At 52.5% G+C, this 23,730-nt stretch overlaps 4 protein-coding genes across 9 annotated transcripts; 2 read left to right on the top strand and 2 right to left on the bottom strand.

Moving 5' to 3' along the window:
* The first annotated feature begins 6,203 nt into the window (after positions 1 to 6,203).
* Positions 6,204 to 8,241, top strand: LOC118589912 (carbonyl reductase [NADPH] 2). The gene is made up of 8 exons (XM_036197607.1): positions 6,204 to 6,269; positions 6,638 to 6,735; positions 6,831 to 6,985; positions 7,069 to 7,111; positions 7,206 to 7,305; positions 7,405 to 7,469; positions 7,700 to 7,817; positions 7,904 to 8,241. The coding sequence occupies exons 1-8, from the start codon at positions 6,218 to 6,220 to the stop codon at positions 8,005 to 8,007; spliced, it is 735 nt and encodes a 244-aa protein (XP_036053500.1). The 5' UTR covers positions 6,204 to 6,217; the 3' UTR covers positions 8,008 to 8,241.
* Positions 8,242 to 10,204: 1,963 nt separating this feature from the next.
* Dcxr (dicarbonyl and L-xylulose reductase) lies at positions 10,205 to 12,132 on the top strand. Its single transcript, XM_036196873.1, has 8 exons — positions 10,205 to 10,309; positions 10,390 to 10,487; positions 10,988 to 11,142; positions 11,227 to 11,269; positions 11,347 to 11,446; positions 11,531 to 11,595; positions 11,682 to 11,799; positions 11,932 to 12,132. Exons 1-8 carry the CDS (start codon positions 10,258 to 10,260, stop codon positions 12,033 to 12,035), a joined length of 735 nt encoding a protein of 244 aa, XP_036052766.1. The 5' UTR covers positions 10,205 to 10,257; the 3' UTR covers positions 12,036 to 12,132.
* A 1,256-nt stretch (positions 12,133 to 13,388) lies between these two features.
* Rac3 (Rac family small GTPase 3) lies at positions 13,389 to 16,090 on the bottom strand. Of its 2 annotated transcripts, none has more exons than XM_036195266.1 (6): positions 15,645 to 16,090; positions 14,988 to 15,059; positions 14,637 to 14,754; positions 14,465 to 14,527; positions 14,009 to 14,168; positions 13,389 to 13,878 (listed from the first exon to the last, which is right to left on the bottom strand). In XM_036195266.1, exons 1-6 carry the CDS (start codon positions 15,677 to 15,679, stop codon positions 13,748 to 13,750), a joined length of 579 nt encoding a protein of 192 aa, XP_036051159.1. In that variant the 5' UTR covers positions 15,680 to 16,090; the 3' UTR covers positions 13,389 to 13,747. The 2 variants fall into 2 exon arrangements, with proteins under 2 accessions (XP_036051159.1, XP_036051160.1); XM_036195267.1 differs by having other exon boundaries at positions 13,759 to 13,878; positions 14,005 to 14,168.
* Positions 16,091 to 16,166: 76 nt separating this feature from the next.
* On the bottom strand, positions 16,167 to 23,628 carry Lrrc45 (leucine rich repeat containing 45). Of its 5 annotated transcripts, none has more exons than XM_036195260.1 (18): positions 23,492 to 23,627; positions 23,015 to 23,376; positions 22,562 to 22,623; positions 22,125 to 22,195; positions 21,761 to 21,939; positions 21,427 to 21,555; positions 20,202 to 20,314; positions 19,800 to 19,858; positions 19,419 to 19,496; positions 19,100 to 19,235; positions 18,929 to 19,006; positions 18,713 to 18,824; positions 18,546 to 18,616; positions 18,122 to 18,214; positions 17,727 to 17,819; positions 17,163 to 17,336; positions 16,937 to 17,084; positions 16,167 to 16,676 (listed from the first exon to the last, which is right to left on the bottom strand). In XM_036195260.1, the coding sequence occupies exons 2-18, from the start codon at positions 23,232 to 23,234 to the stop codon at positions 16,480 to 16,482; spliced, it is 2,013 nt and encodes a 670-aa protein (XP_036051153.1). In that variant the 5' UTR covers positions 23,235 to 23,376; positions 23,492 to 23,627; the 3' UTR covers positions 16,167 to 16,479. The 5 variants fall into 5 exon arrangements, with proteins under 5 accessions (XP_036051153.1, XP_036051155.1, XP_036051157.1 ...); XM_036195262.1 differs by having other exon boundaries at positions 23,015 to 23,270; XM_036195264.1 differs by lacking the exon at positions 17,727 to 17,819 and having other exon boundaries at positions 23,492 to 23,628.
* Positions 23,629 to 23,730: the final 102 nt, after the last annotated feature.

Below are 23,730 nucleotides of genomic sequence, written 5' to 3'. Positions count from 1 at the left end.
TTTTGACAAAGAAGCCAAAACTATAAAATGGAAAAAAGAAAGTATCTTCAACAAATGGTGCTGGCATAACTGGATGTCAATATGTAAAAGATTACAAACAGATCCATAGCTGTCATCATGCACAAAACTCAAGTCCAAGTGGATCAAAGACCTCAACATAAATCCAGTTACACTAAACTTAATAGAAGAAAAAGTAGGAAGTACTCTTGAATGCATTGGCACAGGAGATCACTTCCTAAATATAACACCAGCAGCACAGACACTGAGCACGACAATTACTGAATGGGACCTCTTTAAATTGAGAAGCTTTTGTAGGGCAAAAGACATGGTCAATAAGACAAAAAGACAGCCTACAGAATGGGAAAAGACCTTTACCAACCCCACATCTGACAGAGGACTGATCTCCAAAGTATATAAAGAACTCAAGAAACTAGACATCAAAATACTGAACATTCCAATTAAAAAATGGGCTAAAGAGCTATACAGAGAATTCTCAAAAGAAGAATCACAAATGGCTGAAAGACATTTTAAAGAAATGCTCAACATCCTTAATCATCAGAGAAATGCAAATCAAAATGACTCTGAGATACCACCTTACACCTGTCAGAATGGCTATGATCAAAAACACTAATGACAGTCTATGTTGGAGAGGATGCGGAGTAAAGGGAACACCCCTCCACTGTTGGTGGGAGTGCAAACTTGTACAACCACTGTGGAAGTCAGTATGGCAGTTTCTTAGAAAATTGAGAATTGATCTACCTGAAGACCCAGCCATAACACTCCTGGGCATATACCCAAGGAATGCTCAATCATACCATAAAGATACATGCTCAGCTATGTTCATAGCAGCACTATTTGTAATAGCCAGAACCTAGAAACAACCTAGATGCCTGTCAACTGAAGAGTGGATTAAGAAAATGTGGTACATATACACAATGGAGTACCACTCAGCAGAGAAAAACAATGACATCATGAAATTTGCAGGCAAATGGATGGAACTAGAAAACATCGTCCTGAGTGAGGTACCCCAAACCCAGAAGGACAAACATGGTATGTACTCACTCATAAGTAGATTCTAGATATAAAGCAAAGAACAATCAGACTGCAACCCACAGAACCAAGAAGGCTATATAGCAGGGGGGACCTTAGGATGACTGTGGCTTATAAGTTTTGGTTTTACTCAATCACTGGGCAAGCCTCAATCAAACATGTCACTAATTTTTTTTTTTCTTTTTTCTTTCTGGAGCTGAGGACCGAACCCAGGGCCTTGTGCTTGCTAGGCAAGCGCTCTACTGCTGAGCTAAACTCCCAACCCCCATTGCACTATTAAGATAAGAATTTATACTGTATCAAGCTGATAACAGAAAAATAAACTAATTAATTAAAAAAAAACATACTGATGGATTTATGTTACCAGATCCTCAGAATATTTCTCCTAGAAGATGAAAGTTGTCTGTCATTTATGAAAGAATTGTATGCTGGATGGCTTTTGTCAACTTGTCACAAACCTCCATATATCTTGGAAGATGGAATTTAAAAAAGACTTTTTAATGTATATTTGCCTGCATGTATATCTGTGCACCACATGTGTGACTGGTGCCAGTGAAAGGCAGAAGAGGATGTCAGATCCCCTGGAACTGGAGTCACAAACAGTTGTGACCCATGTGGGTGATGGGAACTAAACCCAGGTCCTCTACCGGCCATCTCTTTGGCACATAAAGAAGAAATCGTAATCGAGAGAATGCCTTCGTCAGACTGGCCTGTAGGCAATTCTGTGGGGTGTTGTCTTGCTTAGTGATTGATGTAGGGGGGCCTAGTCCATAGCAAGCAGTGTCGTCGTTAGACAGGTGGTCCTGAGTTGTATACACTAGCAGGTTGTGGTGGTATATGCCTTTAATCTCAGCAGTTGAGTGATAGAGGCAGGTGGATCTCTGTGAGTTCTAGGCCATCCTAGTCTATACAGTGAATTCCAGTACAGCTTGAGCTACATGGAGGGACCCTGTCTCAAACAAGCAAACAAAAACAAACAATAAACAAAAGCAAGCAGGTTGAGCAAGCCATGAGGAGTAAGCCAATAAGCAATGTTCCTCCATGGCTTCTGCTTTGATTTCTGCCTCCAGTTCCTGCCCTGACTTCTCTTTATTATGACTGCAGCTGATGAAGTAAACCCTCTCCTCCCCAAGTTGCTTTTGGCCAGTGTTCATCACAACAATCGAAAGCTGACTAGAACAAGTGGGCCTCTTGTCTCAGAAATCCTCAGGGCTGCCCACTGATCCCAATCCATACGTCTTCTTTAGGAATAGAATTTTCCCAAATAGAAGAATCTATATTGTTTGAGGATACAGAATAGTTGCCCTGGAACTTTCTTATCAGAGATAGTTAATTATGGCTATATGCAGCCATGGCTAGTGCCAAGGATGTGTCCACACAGGTGGAGCCTGTGTCTGCCTCTGCCCACCATACTTACTGCCACAGTGAGCTCATTTCTTTTCCTTATTAAAATATCCCCAGTATATTGTCCAAAGTATAAAAAACAATACACAAATATATTCCAAATGGCATTTTTCCTGGGAGATGTGTAAATAACATCTGCCCCCTCTTCCTTAGGTCCCAACGACAGACCAAAGGACAGTTCCACCACAGTTCACCTTGGGGAACCAACAAACATATTGTACTTACATACAGAATATGGGTGAGGGGTTACTAACAGAAGTGTGAGCGACCACACTGGAAAGCAGCCATGCTGGAACGTTGTCACCTACCGTGGACAATGGCTTTCCCACAGCCTTCTCAATGAAACCCCTTCCTCTAGGCTAGGAACAGCTGCTTGGAAGATGGCAGTGGCTTAGCACCAAGGACAGAGCCATGCAACATAGCCCAAATTAAGAATTAAAATTTCAGGACAGGAATCAGCATACTTTTTTTTTTTTTTTAAAGGCCAGAGAGTAAATCATTGAGACTTTGTAGGCCATACTGTCTCTGCCATAATTTACCAATACTGCTGTTGGTAAGATGAAAACAGCTATATTCTAAACAAATGGGCATGACTGTTTACAATAAAACTTAATTTACAAGCCAGGTGTAAATCCTTTAATCCCAGCAGGAGGAGGTTGGGAGGTCCAGAGGTTGGGGGATCTCTAAGTTTAAGGCCAGTTAGACCTACAGAGTGAGTTCCAGGACAGTCAGCACTAAACAGAGAAACTCTGTCTCAAAAAACAAAACATGGGGCTGGAGAGATGGCTCAGAGGTTAAGTGCACTGACTGTTCTTCCAGAGGTCCTGAGTTCAATTCCCAGCAACCACATGGTGGCTCACAACCATCTGCAATGAGATCTGGAGCCCTCTTCTGGATACATAATAAATAAATAAATCTTTGCATGGTCGTGGTGGTGGTGGTGGTGGTGGTGGTGGTGGTGGCGGCGGCGGCGGCAGATGGCGCACATTTTAAATCATTAAAAAACAACAACAAAAAAAACACAACAATAAATTCTATTTACTAATATAGGGCCATTATTTATAATCCTTTGGTCTAGGTAGTGAACAAATAGATATCTATGAATGGTACATTATGTTCTTACTAAAAGTTAATGATTTATATTATAAAAAACATGAGAAAATGTAGTTAGAGTTTTCCTGCCTGGCCCACAGTCAGGACAAATCTCTCTCACCCACCAGGCCCATAGATGCTCAGAACCAACCAAATAAACACACAGAAACTTATATTGCTTACAAACTGTATGGCCGTGGCAGGCTTCTTGTTATCTACTTCTATCTTAAATTAACCCATTTCTATTAATCTATACTTTGCCACGTGGCTTGTGACTTACCAGTGTCTTTACATGTTGCTTGTCATGGCGGCGGCTGGCAGTCTCTCCACCCCAGCCTTTCACCTCCCAGAATTCTCTTCTCTCTTGTCCTGCCTATACTTCCTGCCTGGCCACTGGCCAAACAGCATTTTATTTATACAGAGCAATATCCACAGCAAGAAAATGCTATAAATATTGTAAGACAGAGTATATGAATATGGTCACGGCTGCAAAGAACACACCAACATATCAAAGTAGACAGTAAACTGAATGGCTAACTAAGGCTACAGTAGGAGAGCAGGGCAATAAGAGGATGTTTTTGTCCATGTTTCAGTCATTACTAGTATTATTTTTATTTTATTTCACTTGGTTTTTCGAGACAGGGTTTCTCTGTGTAGCTTTGCGCCTTTCCTAGAACTTGCTATGTAGACCAGGCTGGCCTCGAACTCACAGAGGTCCGCCTGGCTCTGCCTCCTGAGTGCTGGGATTAAAGGGGTGTACCACCACTGCCCGGCCCAGTTTACTTTTGTAATAAAATATTTTGAAAGAAAGAAAGGAAAAGAAGATGAGAAGGAGGTGGCGGTGGCAGCAGCCGGGCGTGGTGGTGCACACCTTTACTCCCAGCACTGGGCAGATCTCTGAGTTCAAGGCCAGTGTGTTCTAGGAAAGGGAATTCCAGGACAGCCAAAGCTACACTACTCAGAAAAAAAAACAAAGCGAAAGAGTAAGACAAAGGCTTGGTGATGTTGCTGGTTTCTCCTCAATTCCTCCAGAATTTTAGCTGAAACAAAAAGAAAAAGCAAGGCTGAGGAACTGATTCAGTGGGCAGAGTGCTGTGCAAGAACCTTGATGCGGATCCCAAGAGCCCACATGCACCTGTGAGCCCAGCTTTCCTATGGGGAAATGGAAAGCAGAGCAGACAAATTCTTGGAAGCCCAGGGGCATCTGGCCTGGCCTGGCCTAGCCAGTGGTAAACGTCACTACAATAGGTGACTACAATATATCTGCCGTCTTTCTGAGGGTCACTCAGTCTCAATGTGGAGCCTGGTTACAAGAGGGACAGGCAGCCAGGTGGTGGTGGTGGCGGCAGCACACACCTTTAATCCCAGCACTCGGGAGGCAGAGGCAGATGGATCTCTGTGAGTTTGAGGCCAGCCTGGTCTACAGAGCGAGATCCAGGAGAGGCACCAAACTATGCAGAGAAACCCTATCTCGAAAAGGCAGCAGGTGGGGAGCCTGAGCATACCTGCTGCTTGGGGCTGTCCCTGGGATGAGTTGTGCTTTCGAATCTCCTGCTTGGCACAGCTGCCTTGTGCCCTGCCCTTACTCCCCTGGAAAGAAGTGTTCATTTCACAAACCCTATCACACAAGCTCAGGAAGGGCTTAGCATGGCCTTTGACAATTTCTTAGATGAAGAATTAAGATGGACATTTTTGTTTGTTTTGTTTTTGTTTTTAGAGACAGGGTTTCTTTGTGTAGGCCCGGCTGTCCTGGAACTCTGTAGACCAGGCTGGCCTCAAACTCAAAGAGCTTCACCTGCCTCTGCCTCCAGAATGCAGGGATTAAAAGCATACACCACCTTGGCTAAGATGGACATTTAATCTTCTGATTGTTTCTCAAAACTTCTCCCAGGGATCCGCCCATATGCTCTGAGATGAGGAGTCCCACCTCAAAGGGTAGAGGGTGCCTCAGTGTGGTCACCAAGGGCAGAATGTCTGGGGGCAGGTGGAGGTCACCTGGGAGAAGCAAGTAAAGATGACAGACTTCAGGAATGCTGGGTAGGGTTAGGTGGGAATAGACTTGCCGCCTGACCTGGTCCAGGGATCAGCTTACTGCTCTTGCTCATTGGATGCCTGCCCCTGTCCCCTATTGACACAGAGCCGATCCAAGATGCTGGATTATCTCCTGAGAACTGTCAATGCAGAGAGGTTAGCCATGGGCACGGCTGTCCCGGCCCTTCAGTCAGGCTGGAGCTTCCACAACTGACTGGAAGTCCAGCTTCTCTTCTGTTAACACTGTTGCCGGCCAATGCTTCTGTCCAAGAAATGCATTCAGAAAACCGAAATTTCTATTCTCCTAGATCAGGAGTGTGGCCCAGTGGTAAAAGGATTGCCTAGCATGTGATCAGGGTCAAGACTAAACTAGACCAAAGGAAACACAAATTTCATTGCCGGCCTCCGACTTTCCTGTTACATGGAAGTGAGCTCCTCTAACAGGCATATGTGTGTGCACAGTCTCTCATTTCTTCTTCAAACCCTAACAAGCAGCTGGCTGGCATATTTGGGGAGTGAGAGGTCTATCTGTGGAGGAAGTGGGTCATACCACTTCGACTCCACCTCTGCCCCGCCTGCCAGCTCAGCCATAAATATCTGAGCCTGTCTCTTGCTGCAGGAATACACTGGTGTTGGCAGCATGAAGCTGAATTTCAGTGGCCTGAGGGCCCTGGTGACAGGGGCAGGGAAAGGTGAGTGTGTGCAGGTTGGGGAGAGGAAGGGGGCCCATCGCAACACAGAATAGGGGCCCTTGTCACAGCTCAGCCCTCCAGAATCTGACCTACACTGACTAGGACTGACCCATTTATGTTACCTGGCTGGAGACGTACCAAGACAGAATGACAACCCCATCCTGGCCATCACAATACCCATGATGGGTTAACTTAGTTTGGCTGCAGGATAGCTCCTAGATCCAGACTGGGCAGAAAGGCACCAGGGTCAGCCTTCGCTGGAGCTTATTAAGGAGCCAGCTGCCCTCTAGGAAGCTTTCACCTGTGATTCTAACCCTTTCTGGGACCAGGCCTATAGGGCCCTAATCCCCCATATTCCCTCTTTGTAGGGATTGGGCGTGACACTGTTAAAGCCCTGCATGCCTCAGGAGCTAAAGTGGTGGCCGTGACACGTACCAACGCAGACCTGGTCAGCCTCGCCAAAGAGGTGAGGCACACAGCCCTGCCTCGCCTGGGCCTGCTTCCCAACCTCAGAGATCCATCAGAAGCTGATCTCTGTCCACGGACCAATGTCTCCCACAGTGTCCGGGGATAGAGCCTGTGTGCGTGGACCTGGGTGACTGGGAGGCCACAGAGAAGGCACTGGGTGGTATTGGCCCTGTGGACCTGCTGGTGAACAACGCAGCAGTGGCACTGGCACAGCCTTTCCTGGAGGCCACCAAGGAGGCCTTTGACAGGTGGGCACTTGGGGAGAGTGGGCAGGCTGGGGAGGGTTGCTAAAGATGGGTGGTACAGGATGCCACTGTTCCTCTCCTGCCAGGTCCTTCAATGTGAATGTGCGCTCTGTGTTGCAAATATCCCAGGTGAGATGGCAGGAAAGCTGTGGCCCAGAGATGAACCCCTGGGGAGGGGGGGCAGGGCAAGGCAGGCTGAACTACCCCCAACTCTTTCTTCCAGATGGTAGCCAAGGGTATGATTGACCGTGGAGTGGCAGGGTCCATTGTCAATGTCTCCAGCATGGTGGCCTATGTCACCTTCCCTGGCCTGACCAACTACTGTGAGTGCACCCTCCATTGTGGTGGGGACAGGAGTAGGTTCTGGGTGGGTCTCTCAGAAGAAGGACTTGTCCTCAGCACACGCACACACACATCCACAGGCTCCACCAAGGGCGCAATGACTATGCTGACCAAAGCCATGGCCATGGAACTGGGGCCACACAAGGTAGGCACAGGGGCATGGGTCCACACCTGAGGGACAGGTGATGGGTACCTGGGAATGGGCTGGGGATTGGGGGTGAGGATGGGATGAGGCTTGGGGATGCTGAGCAGTGGGGTCAGTGTTCAGCTGGACAGAGTAAGCAAGCTCATCAGGGTTGACCTGGGGTGAGTCCTGAGCTGTGTGGCCAGGGCTAGTTCATTGACTGTACCACCAGCTATGACTTCTGGCCCTAGATCCGGGTAAACTCTGTAAACCCTACTGTGGTGCTGACTGATATGGGCAAGAAAGTCTCTGAAGATCCTGAGTTTGCCAAGAAGCTCAAGGAGCGCCACCCACTGAGGAAGTTTGCAGGTCAGCTGAGGATGTGTGTGAGGGAATCAGTGTTGGCTCCCAGCAGCTGGACAAGCAGAAGCCCTGACCGTTCTGCTCTCCTGCAGAGGTGGAGGACGTTGTCAACAGTATCCTCTTCCTGCTCAGCGACAGCAGTGCCTCTACCAGTGGCTCTGGCATCATGGTGGACGCTGGTTACCTGGCCTCCTAGACTGCCCAGATGTGGTGCACCTCAGAGTGGCTTCCCTGGCTCCACCCTCGAGACAAAACTTCTACCGATCTCACAACCTGCTCCCTATGCCACAGCCCTGCCCTCAACACAAGATCCCAGCTCCCAATGTTATTGTCTGATTCCACAACTACTCCATGCTCTGGACCTTGGGGTTCTTGTTCTCCTTATTTGCTTTGCTGGTCTCATTTTCCTAAATAAATGGGCTGCCATGTTCCCGAACCATTGCACAGGACTCCTTGGGGGTGGCCCACTGCAAGGCTGGATGCTGAACCAGGTCCTGGTGCAGGCATTTCATCTCAAAGCATGGTACCTTTCTAAACCTACGTGCCTGTGACCAATGTGACCAAAGGATGGTTCTTCTGAAAAAAAGGGCTCTGTGTTGTCATGTGACTTCTCTTAGGTTCCTCACCTGTCCATCACTGAGTCTGACGCGTCTTGTGTTCTGACCCCAACTCAGCAATCAGGGGAAGGGAGGGGAAGCAGGAAAGGGGAGATATCCTGGACCAGGTCACTCCTAAACCTGTGTACTCTTTGTGCAGAAGGAGAGGAGCCATTGGGCAGGAATTGGAATCTCTCAGTCTTCTCTGGAACCCACTTCCCTGGCCTGGTCCATACTTAGGAGCATGCTGACAAGGCTGCCCAAATGGAAGCTCTCCCAGTTAGCTAACTGGTCTATCACCCTAGCCAGAATTAGCACAAGAGTCTTGCAACTCGGCTGCTCAAGGTATCTCAAGGGCCCGGGCAGGCTCTCTTGTATTTGCTTGCATTGGCCCTTGGCATCTGGTAGATTGTTGGGCTTGAAGTGGTCAACCATTTGAACTGATACAGGGTCCAACTCAGGGCAAGCGGCAGGGCAGAGGAGGATGGGCTCAGGTAAGACCTTCTAAAGAGCACAGGACATAGGTTCTGAGAGTACCTCTCTCCAGAGAGCAAGGCCTGAGCTGCAGCCATGTCCACCCAGGACCGCAGAACAGTGAATGAGATTTGTGCATGTCCTGGAATACTGAAACCACTAAGAACTCTAAGCAGCTGTGTCTCGGTGTCGGCAGGCTGGATGCTGCCTCTCTCTTGGTTTCTGTCAGGCAGATGGCAGTGTTCACAGACAGCCTTACAGTGGTGGTGAGCAGGTCAAAGATTGGGGAGGTAGGCACTTGACTACCTTTTGGCTGCTTTTCTTTCCTTTAAATTAAAAAAAAAAAAAGTTATTTTATGTGTATGGGTTTTGCCTGCATGTATGTCTGTGTACCATATGCATGTCCACAGAGGCCAGAAGAGGGCCTGGATTCCTCTAAAGCAGATGTTTGTGAGCGGTCATGTGGATGCTGGGAATCAAACTGGAGTCCTTTGGAAGAACATAGAGCAGTCTTAACCACTGAGCCCCCTGCAGCTGGTTTTCAAATCTGAATCAGCCCATGCACATACCTCCTTGGGCCCAAAGCCCCAAGTGATGCAAGGCCCTGTCACCAGATCCCTGCTCCTGGCCAGGAGATCCTTAGGGCATCAGCTTTAGTCTTCTGTACCATGACCCGAACAACAAAATATTTTTATAGGAGACACAGTACACACTTGGACATTCATTAATCTGTAACTGACTTGGAAAGTAATATTTGTCTGGCCAGTTCTCACGTACATCTTTGAACCCAACCCTCTTTTCCTGCCCGCTTTCTGTAAAGGCCTAGTGACCTGATACAAGCAAGCTGAGTGAGGTGACTTTGGCTTCAGCTCCCCTTGATGCTAACTTGGGGCCTTGTTGGCAACACTGTCTTTTTCGGATTTATCTGGATGTCCAGTTTTTGTTTTTGTTTGTTTTGTTTTGTTTTCTGTGAGTATTACATATGAGCTACTGTGACCGTCTCCCAAGCTTAGGGAAAGAACCTATAAAACGTTTTTGGACATGGCTCTCAGGCGCACGAATATCCGTAAAACACCTGGCAAAATTGCTGTATCTGGTTCTCATGGAAATTTTCTTGGCAGAGAAAACCATGCAGACCACAGCTCGCTAAGCTGATTCCATGCTTTGTAGTTGGGATCAGTCTGGTGCAGTTTGAGCAGCTGTGTCCCTCGGTCACGCCCACTGCAGTTCAGCCAATCAACACGACAGAAGGAACTATTATTTTAATATCCTCGCCCTTTTCCAGACGCAGCCCACGCGATTGGCTCTCCTCGCCCCGCCCACGATTCCGGAACTCCAAGTCCATCTTGCCTCCCGCAGGATCTGGCCAGGCCACCATGGACCTCGGGCTTGCAGGTCGGCGGGTGCTGGTGACCGGCGCCGGCAAAGGTGAGGCGGCAGGAGAGGGGCGCTGGCGGAGTCGGGCTGGTTTGAAAGAGAGTACCCGAACTAATCCTCGCTCGCCTCAGGCATCGGGCGCAGCACTGTGCTGGCGCTGCAGGCGGCTGGCGCACACGTTGTGGCCGTGAGCCGGACACAAGCGGACCTTGACAGCTTGGTTAGCGAGGTAGGCACTGTGTCCAGAGGCGAGGAGACGTTCTCTAAGTGAGACGCTGCACCCCTTGACGCCCTTCACCTATAGCAAGCTTCTTTCTCACTGTAGGCCCGCCCCGCCTCTGGCATTGGGTGTTGGGGTGGGAAGCCTCTGTGCTCCTTCGCTCCTTCCTAGCTCCGAGGTCTGCGCATATGGTCGGGGGTCCATCAAGCCATCCAGGCTCCCTGAGTTTGGAAGAAACTGAAATGTCCGCTGAGAGAGCAATCCTAGGTCCAAGAATGCTGGGCAGAGAGGAAGTGGAGTGCCCCGAGGCGGGGCTGTGTCTCTCAGCTCTAGGTTCCACCTCACAATTTGCTGCTGCGCCAGGAACCCCTGAACCTTCCAGTTGAAAGTCCCCTTCCAGGTCCAACACTCCCAGACTAGCTACCTTTCCTCAGGAAGACAAGGCCAGCAGCACCACATTCTTGGAATACAGTTGCTTAATAATAGCTTTGCTTTGTCCCGATACACAGTGTCCTGGCGTGGAGCCTGTGTGTGTGGACCTGGCAGACTGGGAGGCCACAGACCAGGCCCTACGCAGTGTGGGACCGGTGGACCTGCTGGTGAACAATGCTGCTGTGGCTCTGTTGCAGCCCTTCCTGGAGGTCACCAAGGAGGCCTGTGACAGGTAAGCCAGCAGGGGTTGGAGAACCATCCCGTGCAGCAGCTGCAGTCCTGCCCCTGACCAGGCTGTCCACTCATTCACTACTAGGTCTTTCAATGTGAATCTTCGGGCTGTCATCCAGGTGTCTCAGGTGAGTTGCCCTACTTGGCTGGAGTAGGAGCTCTGAAGGCGAAGGCTAGTTCTGCTTCACATCCCTCAAAATTTCAGATTGTGGCCAGGGGCATGATAGCTCGGGGAGTCCCAGGAGCCATCGTCAATGTCTCCAGCCAGGCCTCCCAGCGTGCACTGACCAACCATAGTGTCTACTGTGAGTAATTCCAGCTGTGTCTGGTCCCCACCCCACTACCACTCCCCGGCCAGCTCTTGGCATCTACAACAACCTTCCTCACAGGTTCCACCAAGGGTGCTCTGGACATGCTGACCAAGATGATGGCCCTAGAGCTTGGGCCCCACAAGGTGTGTTGGGCTGGGGCAACTCCTTCAATCAGTCCTTATGGCTAGGGCACCCTTCTGTGTTGTTTATCTTGCTGGCCTCCTTGCAGATCCGTGTGAATGCAGTAAACCCCACAGTAGTGATGACACCCATGGGCCGGACCAACTGGAGTGACCCCCACAAGGCCAAGGTTATGCTGGATCGCATCCCACTTGGCAAGTTTGCTGGTAAGTTAGGCGGGAGTCCAGACTGGAGCAGTACCAGCAGGTCTAGTGTTGGCCTGGGCCTGGGGATCGGTTGGGGCTGAAGGACCAGGGAAGCCTCCTTCATCTTTGCTCTTGACATCCACCTGCCTACAGAGGTGGAGAATGTGGTGGACACCATCCTCTTCCTGCTGAGCGACCGAAGTAGCATGACCACTGGCTGCACTCTACCAGTGGATGGGGGCTTCCTGGCCACCTGAGCCCCACCACCACCTCTCTGCCCAGCCCTATGCTCAGAACATTGTGCCCTCCATCCCTCCAATAAATGTCTTTGGCCAGCCTGTGTGCTGACTCTCAGATAGGCAGAAATCTTTGTGCCACCGTGATCCAAAGCACATATAGCCTGGTTCCTACATAGACTTTCAGGCCTTGCCAGCTCCCTGGCATAGGGTGGAAGGTTGGACCTTCCAGAAGGCTGGATCCTCAAGAGTTTGGTCAGTTTGCCTAAAGATAGCCTGTCCAGAGGTTTCTGGAGTGGAGCTGTGGGTCGTCAGTAAGCACTGCACAAATGGCTCCCTGTGATTCTGATGTGAATGCCAACTGACCTTAATTACAAGTCAGTGAACAGCACACACACCAAAGACAGGTAGCAGACATCACTAATCTGCCAGTGAGCCAAACAACTCAATTTCTAAAATGTGAACATCCCTACAACTTTTTGTGTGCCATTTACAGCATAATGAGAGTCCTGGTGTATTTAATTTACAGTATCTCGCTTCTAAAGGCCCAGACTGCTGATACATCAAGTCCAGCCAGTGCAGTTGGCCACATTCCGTGTGTAGAACTCGCATTACAGCTGACTTCAAGCTATCCACTTGATATCATTTGATGTGGAGTGGGGGGACATGGAAGTGAGGAGGTCCATGGCAGCAACCCACTACATACAATAACATGAGGTGCAAAGGGTAGCAACATACAAAGTAATTATGAAATTAATTTGTTAATTTTGTTCTCAGCACAACTAATAGAAAGTTTATGTGATTTAATTATTAATGAGAGCTGTTTAACAACTGGCTGGCAAACTTCCTGAAAAAAGGTAACAACCAGGTCTCTGAGTCAGCATGAACACTTGCATGCATCACTGGGAGGAGAGTGTGTCCCTGAAGGGCATCCTCTGGTCTCATGTCTGCTCCAGGGAAATGCCTTCAGCCTCTGGCATGATGTCTGAGCTCAGGACCATAACTTTGGGCCTCCTGGGCTGCACCCCTCCACTTCAGCAACCTGTTAGCATCTCATATCAGCCAGACATGTGTCAGCAAGGCTTCCAGAGCTTCATCCTCTTTATAGACTATTTATTGCCCTTAGTTCAGTGAGAGCTGCTGAAGCATGTCCCCCAGGGCCCAGGTTTGCATACAGAGGTCATCCTGTGTACAGCTAAGCGTGCATACCTCTGCTTTGATCTGAGTGTTGTCCTCTCCCTCACTAGGGTGTGTTAAGCTCAGAGCTTCCTTTGGAAATGTAGTGCTGCTAGGAATGCCAGGCTCTTCTGCCCTCCTTAGGTGAGGGCTAGGGCAAGTACCGGGGTGGAAGGCAGGGCAGACAGTGAGACAAAGGAGGTGGTGAATGTTTATTGTATAAAATAAGAAGGGGCCACCCTTTCCTGGGACATGATGAACAAAACCCACCCCCACCCTATCCTCCAGGGAAGCCCATCCTGGGGCTTCCCTGAACCCACCCCTGCAGCCCTGAGGGAGACCCTGCTCCCTGCTGGCCTCCCATAGGGACCAGGGAAGGCTGGAGCTATGTGCCAGAAAAAGGAGGCATAGGGGACAGGACCCCATCACCCCAGCCTTGTCCCCATGCTTCCCTCCCCACCCACACCACTTCCCACAGCAGACTTAGGGCACCAGACAGCTCAACACACGGGCACACTTGAGCAAGGGCTCCTCAGCCTGGCTGGCCAGACAGGGCTCTAGAAGACAGTGCACTTCTTGCCTGGTTTTTTCACTGGAGGTGGGCAGAGCACTGCCCTGATGGCCTCATCAAACACTGTCTTCAGACCTCTCTGGGTCAGGGCTGAGCACTCCAGGTACTTGACAGAACCTAGAACATTGGAAGGAGGACAGATAGCAAGAAAGGGAACAGCAGAGGGAGTAGCTGTAGATGGTGGAGCAGCACAGGCAGGGTAACCTCTTCAAAGCACACCCCCAACCTGTGCCCCATGCTTACTCACCAATCTCGCGGGCCATGGCTAGGCCTTGTGGGTAGGTGATGGGTGCCAGCTTCTTGTCCCGCAGCCGTTCAATGGTGTCCTTGTCATCACGGAGGTCCAGCTTGGTGCCCACCAGAAGAATGGGTGTGTGGGGGCAGTGGTGCCGCACCTCTGGGTACCACTGTGGGAACAGAGGTCCTGACCCCACAGGCTTCAGAGACCCTTATGCCTGGGGGCAGGGCCCCTAATCTGCCCAAAGTAGGCCCCAGCTCCTGAGGCTTTTTTGTTGGGCTTGGCAGTGAACAAAGATACCCATCCAGGAAGGCCTGAGACCTGTCTACAGCTTCTGAATCAGGGCCATGGCCAGTTGTAAGCTGTGCCCACTAACACCTTCGGTTCCTCCCTCAGCAGAAAAGATCACTAGCAGAGACCCCTGAAGGGGTATGCCTTCTGCTAGGACCCCTAGGCCCACCCTACCTTGGCTCGGACGTTCTCAAAGGAGGCCGGGCTCACCAGGGAGAAGCAGATCAGAAAGACATCCTTCAGGGGGAGGGACAGACAGAACTGACCAAAGGGTGTCCAAGCAGTCTGTGTCTCCTCCCCATCCAGGAACCACCCAACTCCTAGAGCTGGCCCTCCTGCCACCTACGGTTTGAGGATAGGAGAGTGGCCGAAGCCTATCGTAGTCTTCCTGGCCAGCAGTGTCCCACAGCCCCAGGTTGACCGGCTTCCCATCCACCATCACGTTGGCTGAATAGTTGTCGAAACTGCAAAGTGGAAAGGCCGGGCTAGGCAGTGACGCCAGGTTCCTGGAGCCCAGCCAGCAGGCCTGAATTCTGAAGCCCACACAACCCAAACTCTGGCCAGCGCCTCAGCCTCACCATGGAAACCCAGAACCAGGGCCACTTGAATTAAGACCTGGAGCCTAGGGGAGGTCCCGTACGTGTGTGACTGGCCTCTAGTGGCCAGCTCCAGCTACCTCCCACCCCCATGCACTCACACTGTAGGGATATACTCTCCCGGGAAGGCGTTGGTCGTGTAGCTGATCAGCAAGCACGTCTTCCCCACGGCACTGTGGAAAGAGGTTCAGCCCACGTGGCTCCAGGGCCGAGCCTCCGCCCCTTTCCTCCCCGCAAGGGCAGACAGCTCCCGCAGAGCAGGAGGTTAGTTTGGGTGACTGGGGTGGGGTAGGTAGGTCTGCTAACAGATCGGCAGCCACCTGAGACTGGTAAAAACTGACCAGAGCAGGCTGGCCTCCGAGAGAACACAGTAGTGGGCGCGGCTGCAAGGGCTCACAATCCTGGATAGGGCGCGCCGCAACGCACTGGGGCGTCAGAGCTCCCAGCACCTTGGGTAGCTAGCTGGCGCGAGGGTGGAGCCACCCAGGAATCAGCGCAGGTGAAGCCCGGCCCCACCCACTGTGAGCACCGGGGCGCAGGCCGGGCAGCATCAGGTGTGCCCGGGCTAGAGGAAGGTGGACAGCTTGAGCTTGACCCCACCCCATCGGCCCCTGGACGCACGCGGCCAGGCTATCTATGGTGGGGGCGCGGCGGAGCCACCTCGCCAGGACCTCAGTCTGTCTGCCCCGCCCCGCCCCGCCTCACCCCGTAGCCGCCTACTAGCCCCTCCGCCCCTGGGCTCGGGACAGCGCACTCACCCATCGCCGACCACCACACACTTGATGGCCTGCATGGGCGCGAGGCCGGGCGGCGGCGGGCGCGGCCGCGAGCCGAGCTGCGGAGAAATGCCCGGCGCCGCAGCGGCCGCGGACCCGAACGCCGAGCGAGCGGCCGGAGACAGCCGAGCGCCGCCGAGTGCTGGGTGCGAAGACAGCCGAGTGTGCGCAGGCGGGGCGGGGCAAGGGGCGAGCAGCGGTGGGGGCGGAGTCCTAGCCAGTCCTTGAACCCCGAAGGCTTACACTGAGGGTCCACACCCAGGAACAAGGATGTGGTGCAACGCAGCTCAGATTGGTGATGCCAGCGAAATGGATGCGCAGGGCAGCGGAGCCCAAATGCTTCCCAGGGACACCAGCCCGCCCTGAAGCTAAGAAACCCTCCTGTCCACAGACCCAGTACAGAGGTGGCCTTCTTAATTGCCTGGTAGCAATCGGAGCAACCCAGGAAGGTTCATTAAGAGTCTGGGGCAGCAGGTGCAGGAGAAAGGAAACTGGACAAGCATGTATCACCAAGTACAAAAGTCTTGTATTTCCATTCTGTCATCGGGCATCTGTTCCCTCCTACCGCAGTACTGTTCGGGTTTGTGTTTCTGGGATTGGGTCATCTGAGAGCATTCCTGTGCACTTTGTCTTGCCTATGCTAGTGGTGAGCTGCGGGTGAACTACCTTGGATGGTCAGGTGCGCCGGTAAGCACCAATGTTGGCAGAACCCCACCCTGACACTGCAGCTAACCCTTTTGAACCCTGGGGCCTGTTTTTGAGAATGGGATGCACCATTTCTGCACTTGCAGGGCGCTTCAGGTCTCCTTGCTTCCCTTCATTTAGGAGGACTCAAGGCTCTCAGAGGAGACCCCTGCACGTAAGCCAGGACAGCATTTTGCAGGAAGCTTGCCCTCTGGGCCTCTTCATCCCGGATGCGTGAGATCTCTGCCTCTTTGAGCCTTAGCTTTTCTCGGAGAGACGCATTCTCACTCTCTCTGTCCAGCAGCGCCTCCCGGTGTTCACTCCCGACCACTGCAAGTGAGGGCTCAGTAAGCAGGGCGTGGGCGCCTTGCCTGGTGTCCCACACCTTTAATCCCAGCACTCGGGAGGCAGAGAGAGATAGGCGGATCTCTGAGTTTGAAGGCCAGTCTGGTCCACAGAGTGAATTCCAGGACAGCCAAGGTTACAGAGAAACCCTGTCTGGGGGTGCGGGAAGGAAGGGATGCATCTCTAGGGGAGATCCCCACCCCATCCCAGGGCCAAGCTCAGCTGTCCAGGTGACATGTGGTAACCTTTCAGCTGCCGCTCCAGGGCTGCCACCTTCTCCCTCAGCACCTCCTGGGCCACCAGGTCAGCCTGCAAACGGCCCATCTGCTCCTGTAGTCCCACTCTCACCCTGGCCACCTCAGCTGCTTTTTCTTGGTCCTTGCTGCTCAGCTCCTGGGATGGGGTTGAGGACGGTGAGACCACAGCCTGGCAATGCACCCCCAGAGTGTGTGCTCCTTGAAGCCGTGCTACCTGTTGCAGTTCTTCCAGGCGCCGCTGCTGCCCCTCCATTTGCAAGTTCAGCTGGCTGGCCCGTGTCTGGGCCTCAGCTACCATCTGCTTCTGCTGTAGGCAAGTAGCCTGAGCCTCATCCCTTGCCTGTGCCAACAGCCGAATCTTCTCCTCCAGGTGAGCAAGGCGGTGTTGCTGTGGGCAGGGAGATGGCTGCTGCACACGCGAAGAGCTCCCAGTCTGAGCTCAAAACTGGAGGGACAGACAGTCTGCAAGCAGACTAACCTCCACCTCTCCGCAAGGACCAAGGAGAGGGCTTCATGGTACCACACAAGTTATCAGTCACTAAACTTGTTCTGAATCCAGAAGCATCTCTTGCTGGGCTTTCCTCCTGCATCTCAAGCCAACTCTATCTTCTCTAGCCTTCCTCTTGCCCATGTGGTACAAGCAGCAGCAAGGCCCTGCTGGCCACTGGGATCTCTGAGCTCCAGTCCTGAGGCCCGCAGCCCTAGTCTTGCCCACTTCAACCAGACTCCTTTGCAAGGTGCTACAATTGGCCCCTCCATACTTGTAGCCAAAGCTCACCTCCTCTAAGCGAGCCTGGTTCCTGGCTTTGATGAGCTCCTCCTCAGCTTGGCCACGCTCACTGAGCACTGCTGTCTTCATGCGGCTCAGCTCCTGCATGGCAGATAGCTACTACTAGTCCATTTTGAGAACACGCTGCCTCCCTGGGCTCCTTTCACGCCACTGAGCAGCCAGGCTGGGAAAACTTTTCCATAACTATCCTCAGAACCACACAGCTGCTCCTTGCTCACTGAGCAGGACTTTTACTGCCAAAGAGGTCTAAATGCCATTTCTAGTCTCTGACCTTTCAGGGATGGGTGGGTCCTGGTGAGACCTGAGGCTGAAACTTAGGGGTGCTCCAGGGTCCTGAGGTCAAATGTCACCCTACACTCAACCCAGGGCCCATATGGTCTCACCTCTTCCAGGGACAGCCGCAGAGCCTCTAGTCTCTGTATCCTCTCCTGCATGGCCCTCTCACTCTCCTCCAGGTGACGGGTCATGTGATCCACCTGTCCAAATGAAGGGTGTCAGGGCCAGCAAACACAGGCTTCCCTAGCCCTCCCCCCCATGGAGTCCCTACCCTGGAAAGCAGGTATCATTTGGCAAAGGCCTGACTGGAGTGTCCTGGTAACCACCAAGGGCAGAGGCTGTGATCAGAACATACAGCAAGGAAGTCCACAGCTGCCTGAACTATGGATACTGTTGCCTGCAACTCTGGTATTATCAACTCAAGGTTCACTGACCAGGGGCATGCACTGGGAATATTGCACCACACAGGGCTGATCTGTAGGCCCCAAGTGGAGACAGGAGAACCAGGGGCATCCATCCATAAGACAGCACCTCCTTGGAGTGCAGCTTTTCCAAGTCTTCCATATTCTGTTTGGCCCTCCTCTTCTCCACATCCAAGCGCTCTGGAGGACCCAATAGGGAAGAGTATGGTGAGTCTTTTCTAGGGGTGCGTCCCTGGAGCTCCATGTGCCCTTAGTGCCAAGCCTGTCCATGCCTACCCTCAGCCTGAATAGCACGGATCTTCAACTCAGCTGATGAGTTAGTCAGCTCCTGCCTGGTCAGAAACAGCTGCTCCTGCTGAGACTTTACCTTCCGCTCCAATTCATCCACCTGAGAAGCAGGCAACACTAGAGCGAGCTTCACCCAGCCCTGCTACACTACCCTGGGCTCTTGGGGTGGCTGGCTCGATCCCCCTTGGGCCACACCCCTCACACCTGGCTTCTAAGCAGCAGGTTCTTTTCATTGGCAGCAGACAGGTCCCTGAGGAGCCTGGACTCCCGATCTGCAGCTTCCTAGGTGAGAAGAGCAGAGTGACAACAGATGCTCCCATTGGGCTGTTACCATGTCCTCCATCTGCCTACTGGTCCACACAGCCCAGCTCCTACCTGCTGCTCCAGCTTGCGCTCCTTCTCCTGTCTCTGTGACAGGCTCTGCCGTTCCTGTTCTGCTGTGGTCAGCAGCTCCCCCAGGTCCTGGGCCTTCTGCTCTGACAGGACCAGTGCGGCCTCTGTCATCTGCAGCCTACAAAGAGGAAGACCAGCCGCAGGCCAGCTCCATCAGAATGTCACCTGCTTGGCAAAGGTCTTCTGTTCTCACTCCTACCGAGCCTCTACTCAAACCCCAGGAAGCATCTGCCCCTCCTCTGCCCTGTGGGCATGGCTGTAAGTCTCTAGGGTGTGTGAAGGCCCCTCTCCTCTGCCTTACTTGGCTTTGAGGGCATTGATGATGGACTGTCTCTCACTGAGGGCTTCCTGAAGCTGCCCAGCTCGTACTGCTGATGCCCTGTGTGGAGAGAGGTGGTTCTGGGAAATCCAAACCCTACAGCCCCTGGCTTCTCCCAGTCTGGCAGCAGCTGTTGAACTCTGCACATTCACGTCTGTAACATGGCCGTGCACCCGGCACACAGCTAAGCAGTCCACATTTGCCACTAACTGCCAGCCCACTTGCTTGGAAGCAATGACCTTGTTTTCAGCCTTGTAGCAGACAGGGCTCAGGTTAGGTCATACTCAAATCAGAAGCCAGGCCCTGAAGCGCAGGTACCACAGTTAAGCTATGGTCCTTCCTGCAGCCCCAGGGCTCACTCACCTGCTGTTTCTGGCCATCTCTTCTCGTTGCTTATCAATTGTCTCCATCAAATCCAGAAACTGGAGACAAAGTCAGTCAAAACACCATTAGAAGCAAAGCCTACCCTGGTCAGGGAAAGGAGTACAGACTCCCATCAACAGTGTCAGGCTGCAAAGGACATCTTGACCCCACTGCCTCATTCAAAAGAAGGTGGACTGACAGGGAGGCCTGCCGGCTAGGACTCCCTGTTTGCTCTCAGCCCTGAGGTGAAGTCAGCGTACAGGAAGTGGGACCAGGAGGCCACCGTAGCCCTGGGTTGCCTTGGCTTAGAGGCCTGGAGGGAAGGAGGAGGGAAAGGACAAGGAAGGAGGCAGCTTGGCTGAGCTAGGCGCAGCCCAGGGCTAGTGAGGGCACTATGCTCACCTGCTTGGATTTCTCTTCCTGGAGGTGCTGAACCTCCTTGCTAAGGATGGTGGCGCGGGCTTGGTTCTCCCGAAAGGCAGTGAGCCGGTCCTGGTTGTGGTCCATGGCTTGGTCTGTCAGAAAGAGCCATGCTATCCTGGGCTGAACATTAGGGCAATGACTAACCCAGACTTGTGCTGCCTATGTCTGGAAATTGGTCATCTGAGAGCCCACCCTACGCAAGGCAATATCTCCACAACAAATCAGACATCCCCATCCAGTGCACCTGGGTGAAGCATTTCAGTGGAGGACAGGACTGGGTGATGCAGGACCTTGGGACAGGAGGTCTCTTGTACATATAGGGAAGCTGCTGTACCACCCCCAAAGGTGGGCGCTTCCTGGAGTATCTGGCTTCCCCAACAAAGGTCAAGGGGTATATGACTTTAAGAGATGGGTGCTATCTTCTCAAAAGACTGACAGCATATAAGCCAGATGTGGTACTGCATGCCAGTGATCCCTGAACTTAGGTACCTGAGGCAGGGGGATTATGAGGTCAAAGCCAGCCTGGGCTACATAGCAAGACTGTCTTTCACATACACAAAGATCAAACATAAAGCAATTATAAGGCCTATGCCCACACAGATACAGGGCTGGGAACAAGGCCGCACTGGAGATGGCAAAAGAGTCAGGCACAGCCAGCAGCAGGTGATGACTGCAGCAGGGATTATGGCAAAGTCTGGAATCCAGGACTCCAGTGCTGATAGTTCAGACTTTGGTGGGTGATACTATGTGACAAAGTACTGAGCTTGAGGCAAAGATATCATCAATAAGAACTCAGGGTTTATAGGCAGATGAAGGTGAGTTCTGACATAAGTCAGCACAAGCCTGGCACCCCCACTCACATTCACTCTATGCACAGACTAGGGGGGTGGGGGGAGACACCAGGAAGCCTTCCTAGCTCATTCAGGTCATCTGATGGCTGTCAGAGCAAAGGCTTTAAGCCACAGGCTTTAGCTTCTTGCCTGTGAAACCAGCACCCCCTGACTACATAGGTACTAAGATGTGTGAGCATCTGAGAGAAGCCTGGTATAAGCTGCTTCCCCCTTGACCGAGGCTAGCTACTCATATCCTGAGCCCCCATGTCTTGAGCCCTGAGCCACACCCTTTTATGGTGGATGGGCTTCTGTTAAAGGGCCTCATGCCTTACTCCAACTTCTAAGAAGGTAGCAGCCCTGAGAGTCCATACCCACAGCTCTCAGGACATCACCAGGGATGTTGTTCCCAGCCAAGTCCAGCCTCCACAGGGTTCTGTTGCTGGGGAGACAGTTCACCAGGGCCCGGCCCCCCAGGAGGCCAATGTTATTCCATCGCAGATCTGGAAGGAAACCTATTGTCACTGGGTTGGATGGGAGGTACTGGCCCAGCCCAGGATGCTTCTTTTGATGCTTTACTGCCTGTGGCTGGCAATATAGCCAGGAGCCCAGGCCAACCTCTCCAGCAGCAGAGGGGAAGGGTACAATTTAGTACAGCCCAATGTACCCAGGTCTCATAGGGGTACAGCAGAATTCAGGAGACCTCACCCAGCTGCTGGAGGGTGGTGTTGCCCTTCAGGGCCAGGGCCAGTTCCTCTGCTCCCTTGTGACTGATCTGGTTGTTTCGGAGATCCAGCTGCCGCAGGGTGCTATTGGCTGCTACACCCCCACAGAAGGTGGCAAAGGCATCTTCCCACATGCCAAGGTTGTTCCACTCCAGGGTGAGACTACGGGAAGGATGGACACAGGTTCTTGGCTCAACAGAGCCCTTGTCCCATGGGGTCCAGGGCTCTCCACCAGTGGGTGTGGAACAGGAAGAAGTGGTGGAAAGTGAGCTGGCTGTAGGATGTATCCTCTGGGCCAACCCTAAGCTGCACAGAGAGGAACAGGTGAGGCCTGAATGTAGCCCTACCTCTGAATGGACTTGTTCTGTCGAAGGAGCTTCCCCAAAGCCTTGGCTCCTGTAGCTCGGAGGTTGTTGCCCTAGAAAGGGAACACCCTGGCCAGTCATTCTTGTTACCTTGGCTCCAAATACCACATCTCTGCCTCACAGACTCAGGCAGTGCAAAAGGCTAGGAGGTGGCTCTGGGCAAAGGCATGGCTGCCAGATCCTAGTTTTCCTGATAGTAGCAGCACCATAGTGCTCAGTCCTTGGCATTTATGTGAACACTGTTGAGTCGGGCATGTAGAGCATGCTCAAAACCACACTCCCAATACCCATGGGATCCTCAGAGAGCAGTCCTAAGACCTTGGGTATTGGGAACTCTTTCAGACAGTCTCTAGCCACTATCAAGACCCCAGGTCCCTGGGTCTGTCTCTTTCCACTGCCGAGGGTACAGGCCTGCTCACCTTTAGATCCAGATGCTGCACAGTGGTGTTGGCACACAGCCCTTGGAACAGCAGTGTGGACCCTGTGTAAAGGGAGTTGGAGAAGAGGGACGTGTGTCCTAGTGGTGACATTGTTTCCCCACTGCTGTAAGGTCACGTTAGAGACATCTGAGTCTGCCAGGCCTGACCTTTCTTGAGTCAGCATGGGGAACTGTGAAAGCCAGACATTAAGGCTTCTCTATTACAGTGACATTGACCTCTACTCCTAGGTTTTGGAAAAGAATGCTAAAGAAGACAAAGAGAGGAGAAAACAAAGGGGCGGTGGGTGAGGGAGCAGGGAACGCACTGACTTCCCTGCTTACAGCTACCCAGGCCAAACATAATCAGGACACCCGCCCTTAGGCCAGCCAGGAGGCAAAGGGCTTGAATCCCACTCAGAAGTTTCAGGTGCTGTTCCGAGGCCAGTGGCCTCACCTTCCTCACTCAGCATGCAGTCGCTGAGGACAAGCTCCTTCAACGTCGCCTCATCATGCAACAGCTTGCCAAGGACCCTGCAGGTGTCCACCGTCAGGCTCTGAGTAGCCAGGTCCAGTCGGCCCCGTGGAAGTTGGTGCAGCTGCTGCAGGACAGCCTCCTGGGGCTCAGCCCCACTCTCCTTGCACAGACGGCTGTAGGAACGCCGGATCTCCTCCATGTCTCCGAATGCTGACAGGACCTTGCAAGCATGCCCCTAAAAACAGGCTGCATGTAAGCTTGCTAGGCCGATGGCTGGGAGCCCCTTTCCCTAGAGAGTGTACACGGGGGCGTTGAGCTGAGCTGGCCCTATAAGGGGAGGCCTAGAAATGGGAAATAGAAAGGAGGTCAGAACCGCTCGAGGAAGGGGTTTGGTGATAGGGACAGCCGGAGCGCAGAGCACTGGCCTAGGAGAGGAGGTAGGCGCATTGCACATACCCTGATCTGGCCCTACGGCCCTAGCCCGCCCTCGCGACGTGGCCTCGGGTCACTGATGCTGTGCTCTGGACGCCGTGCCGCGCGCCTCAGTATCCAGGAAGAGCTCCGGAATGGAAGATAGGAACTACAACTCCCATGAGGCATTGCGGAAGAGGTGCTATCGGTAGACCAATGAGAGCGAAGGGCGGGCTTGCGCTGGTTCTCAAGCCACAGGAACTGAAGCAGGGCGCTCCGATTCA

This window comes from Onychomys torridus, chromosome 8 (genome assembly GCF_903995425.1).
Source record: "Onychomys torridus chromosome 8, mOncTor1.1, whole genome shotgun sequence".
Classification (NCBI taxonomy): domain Eukaryota; kingdom Metazoa; phylum Chordata; class Mammalia; order Rodentia; family Cricetidae; genus Onychomys; species Onychomys torridus.
This window is presented reverse-complemented; position numbering and strand designations above follow the sequence as displayed.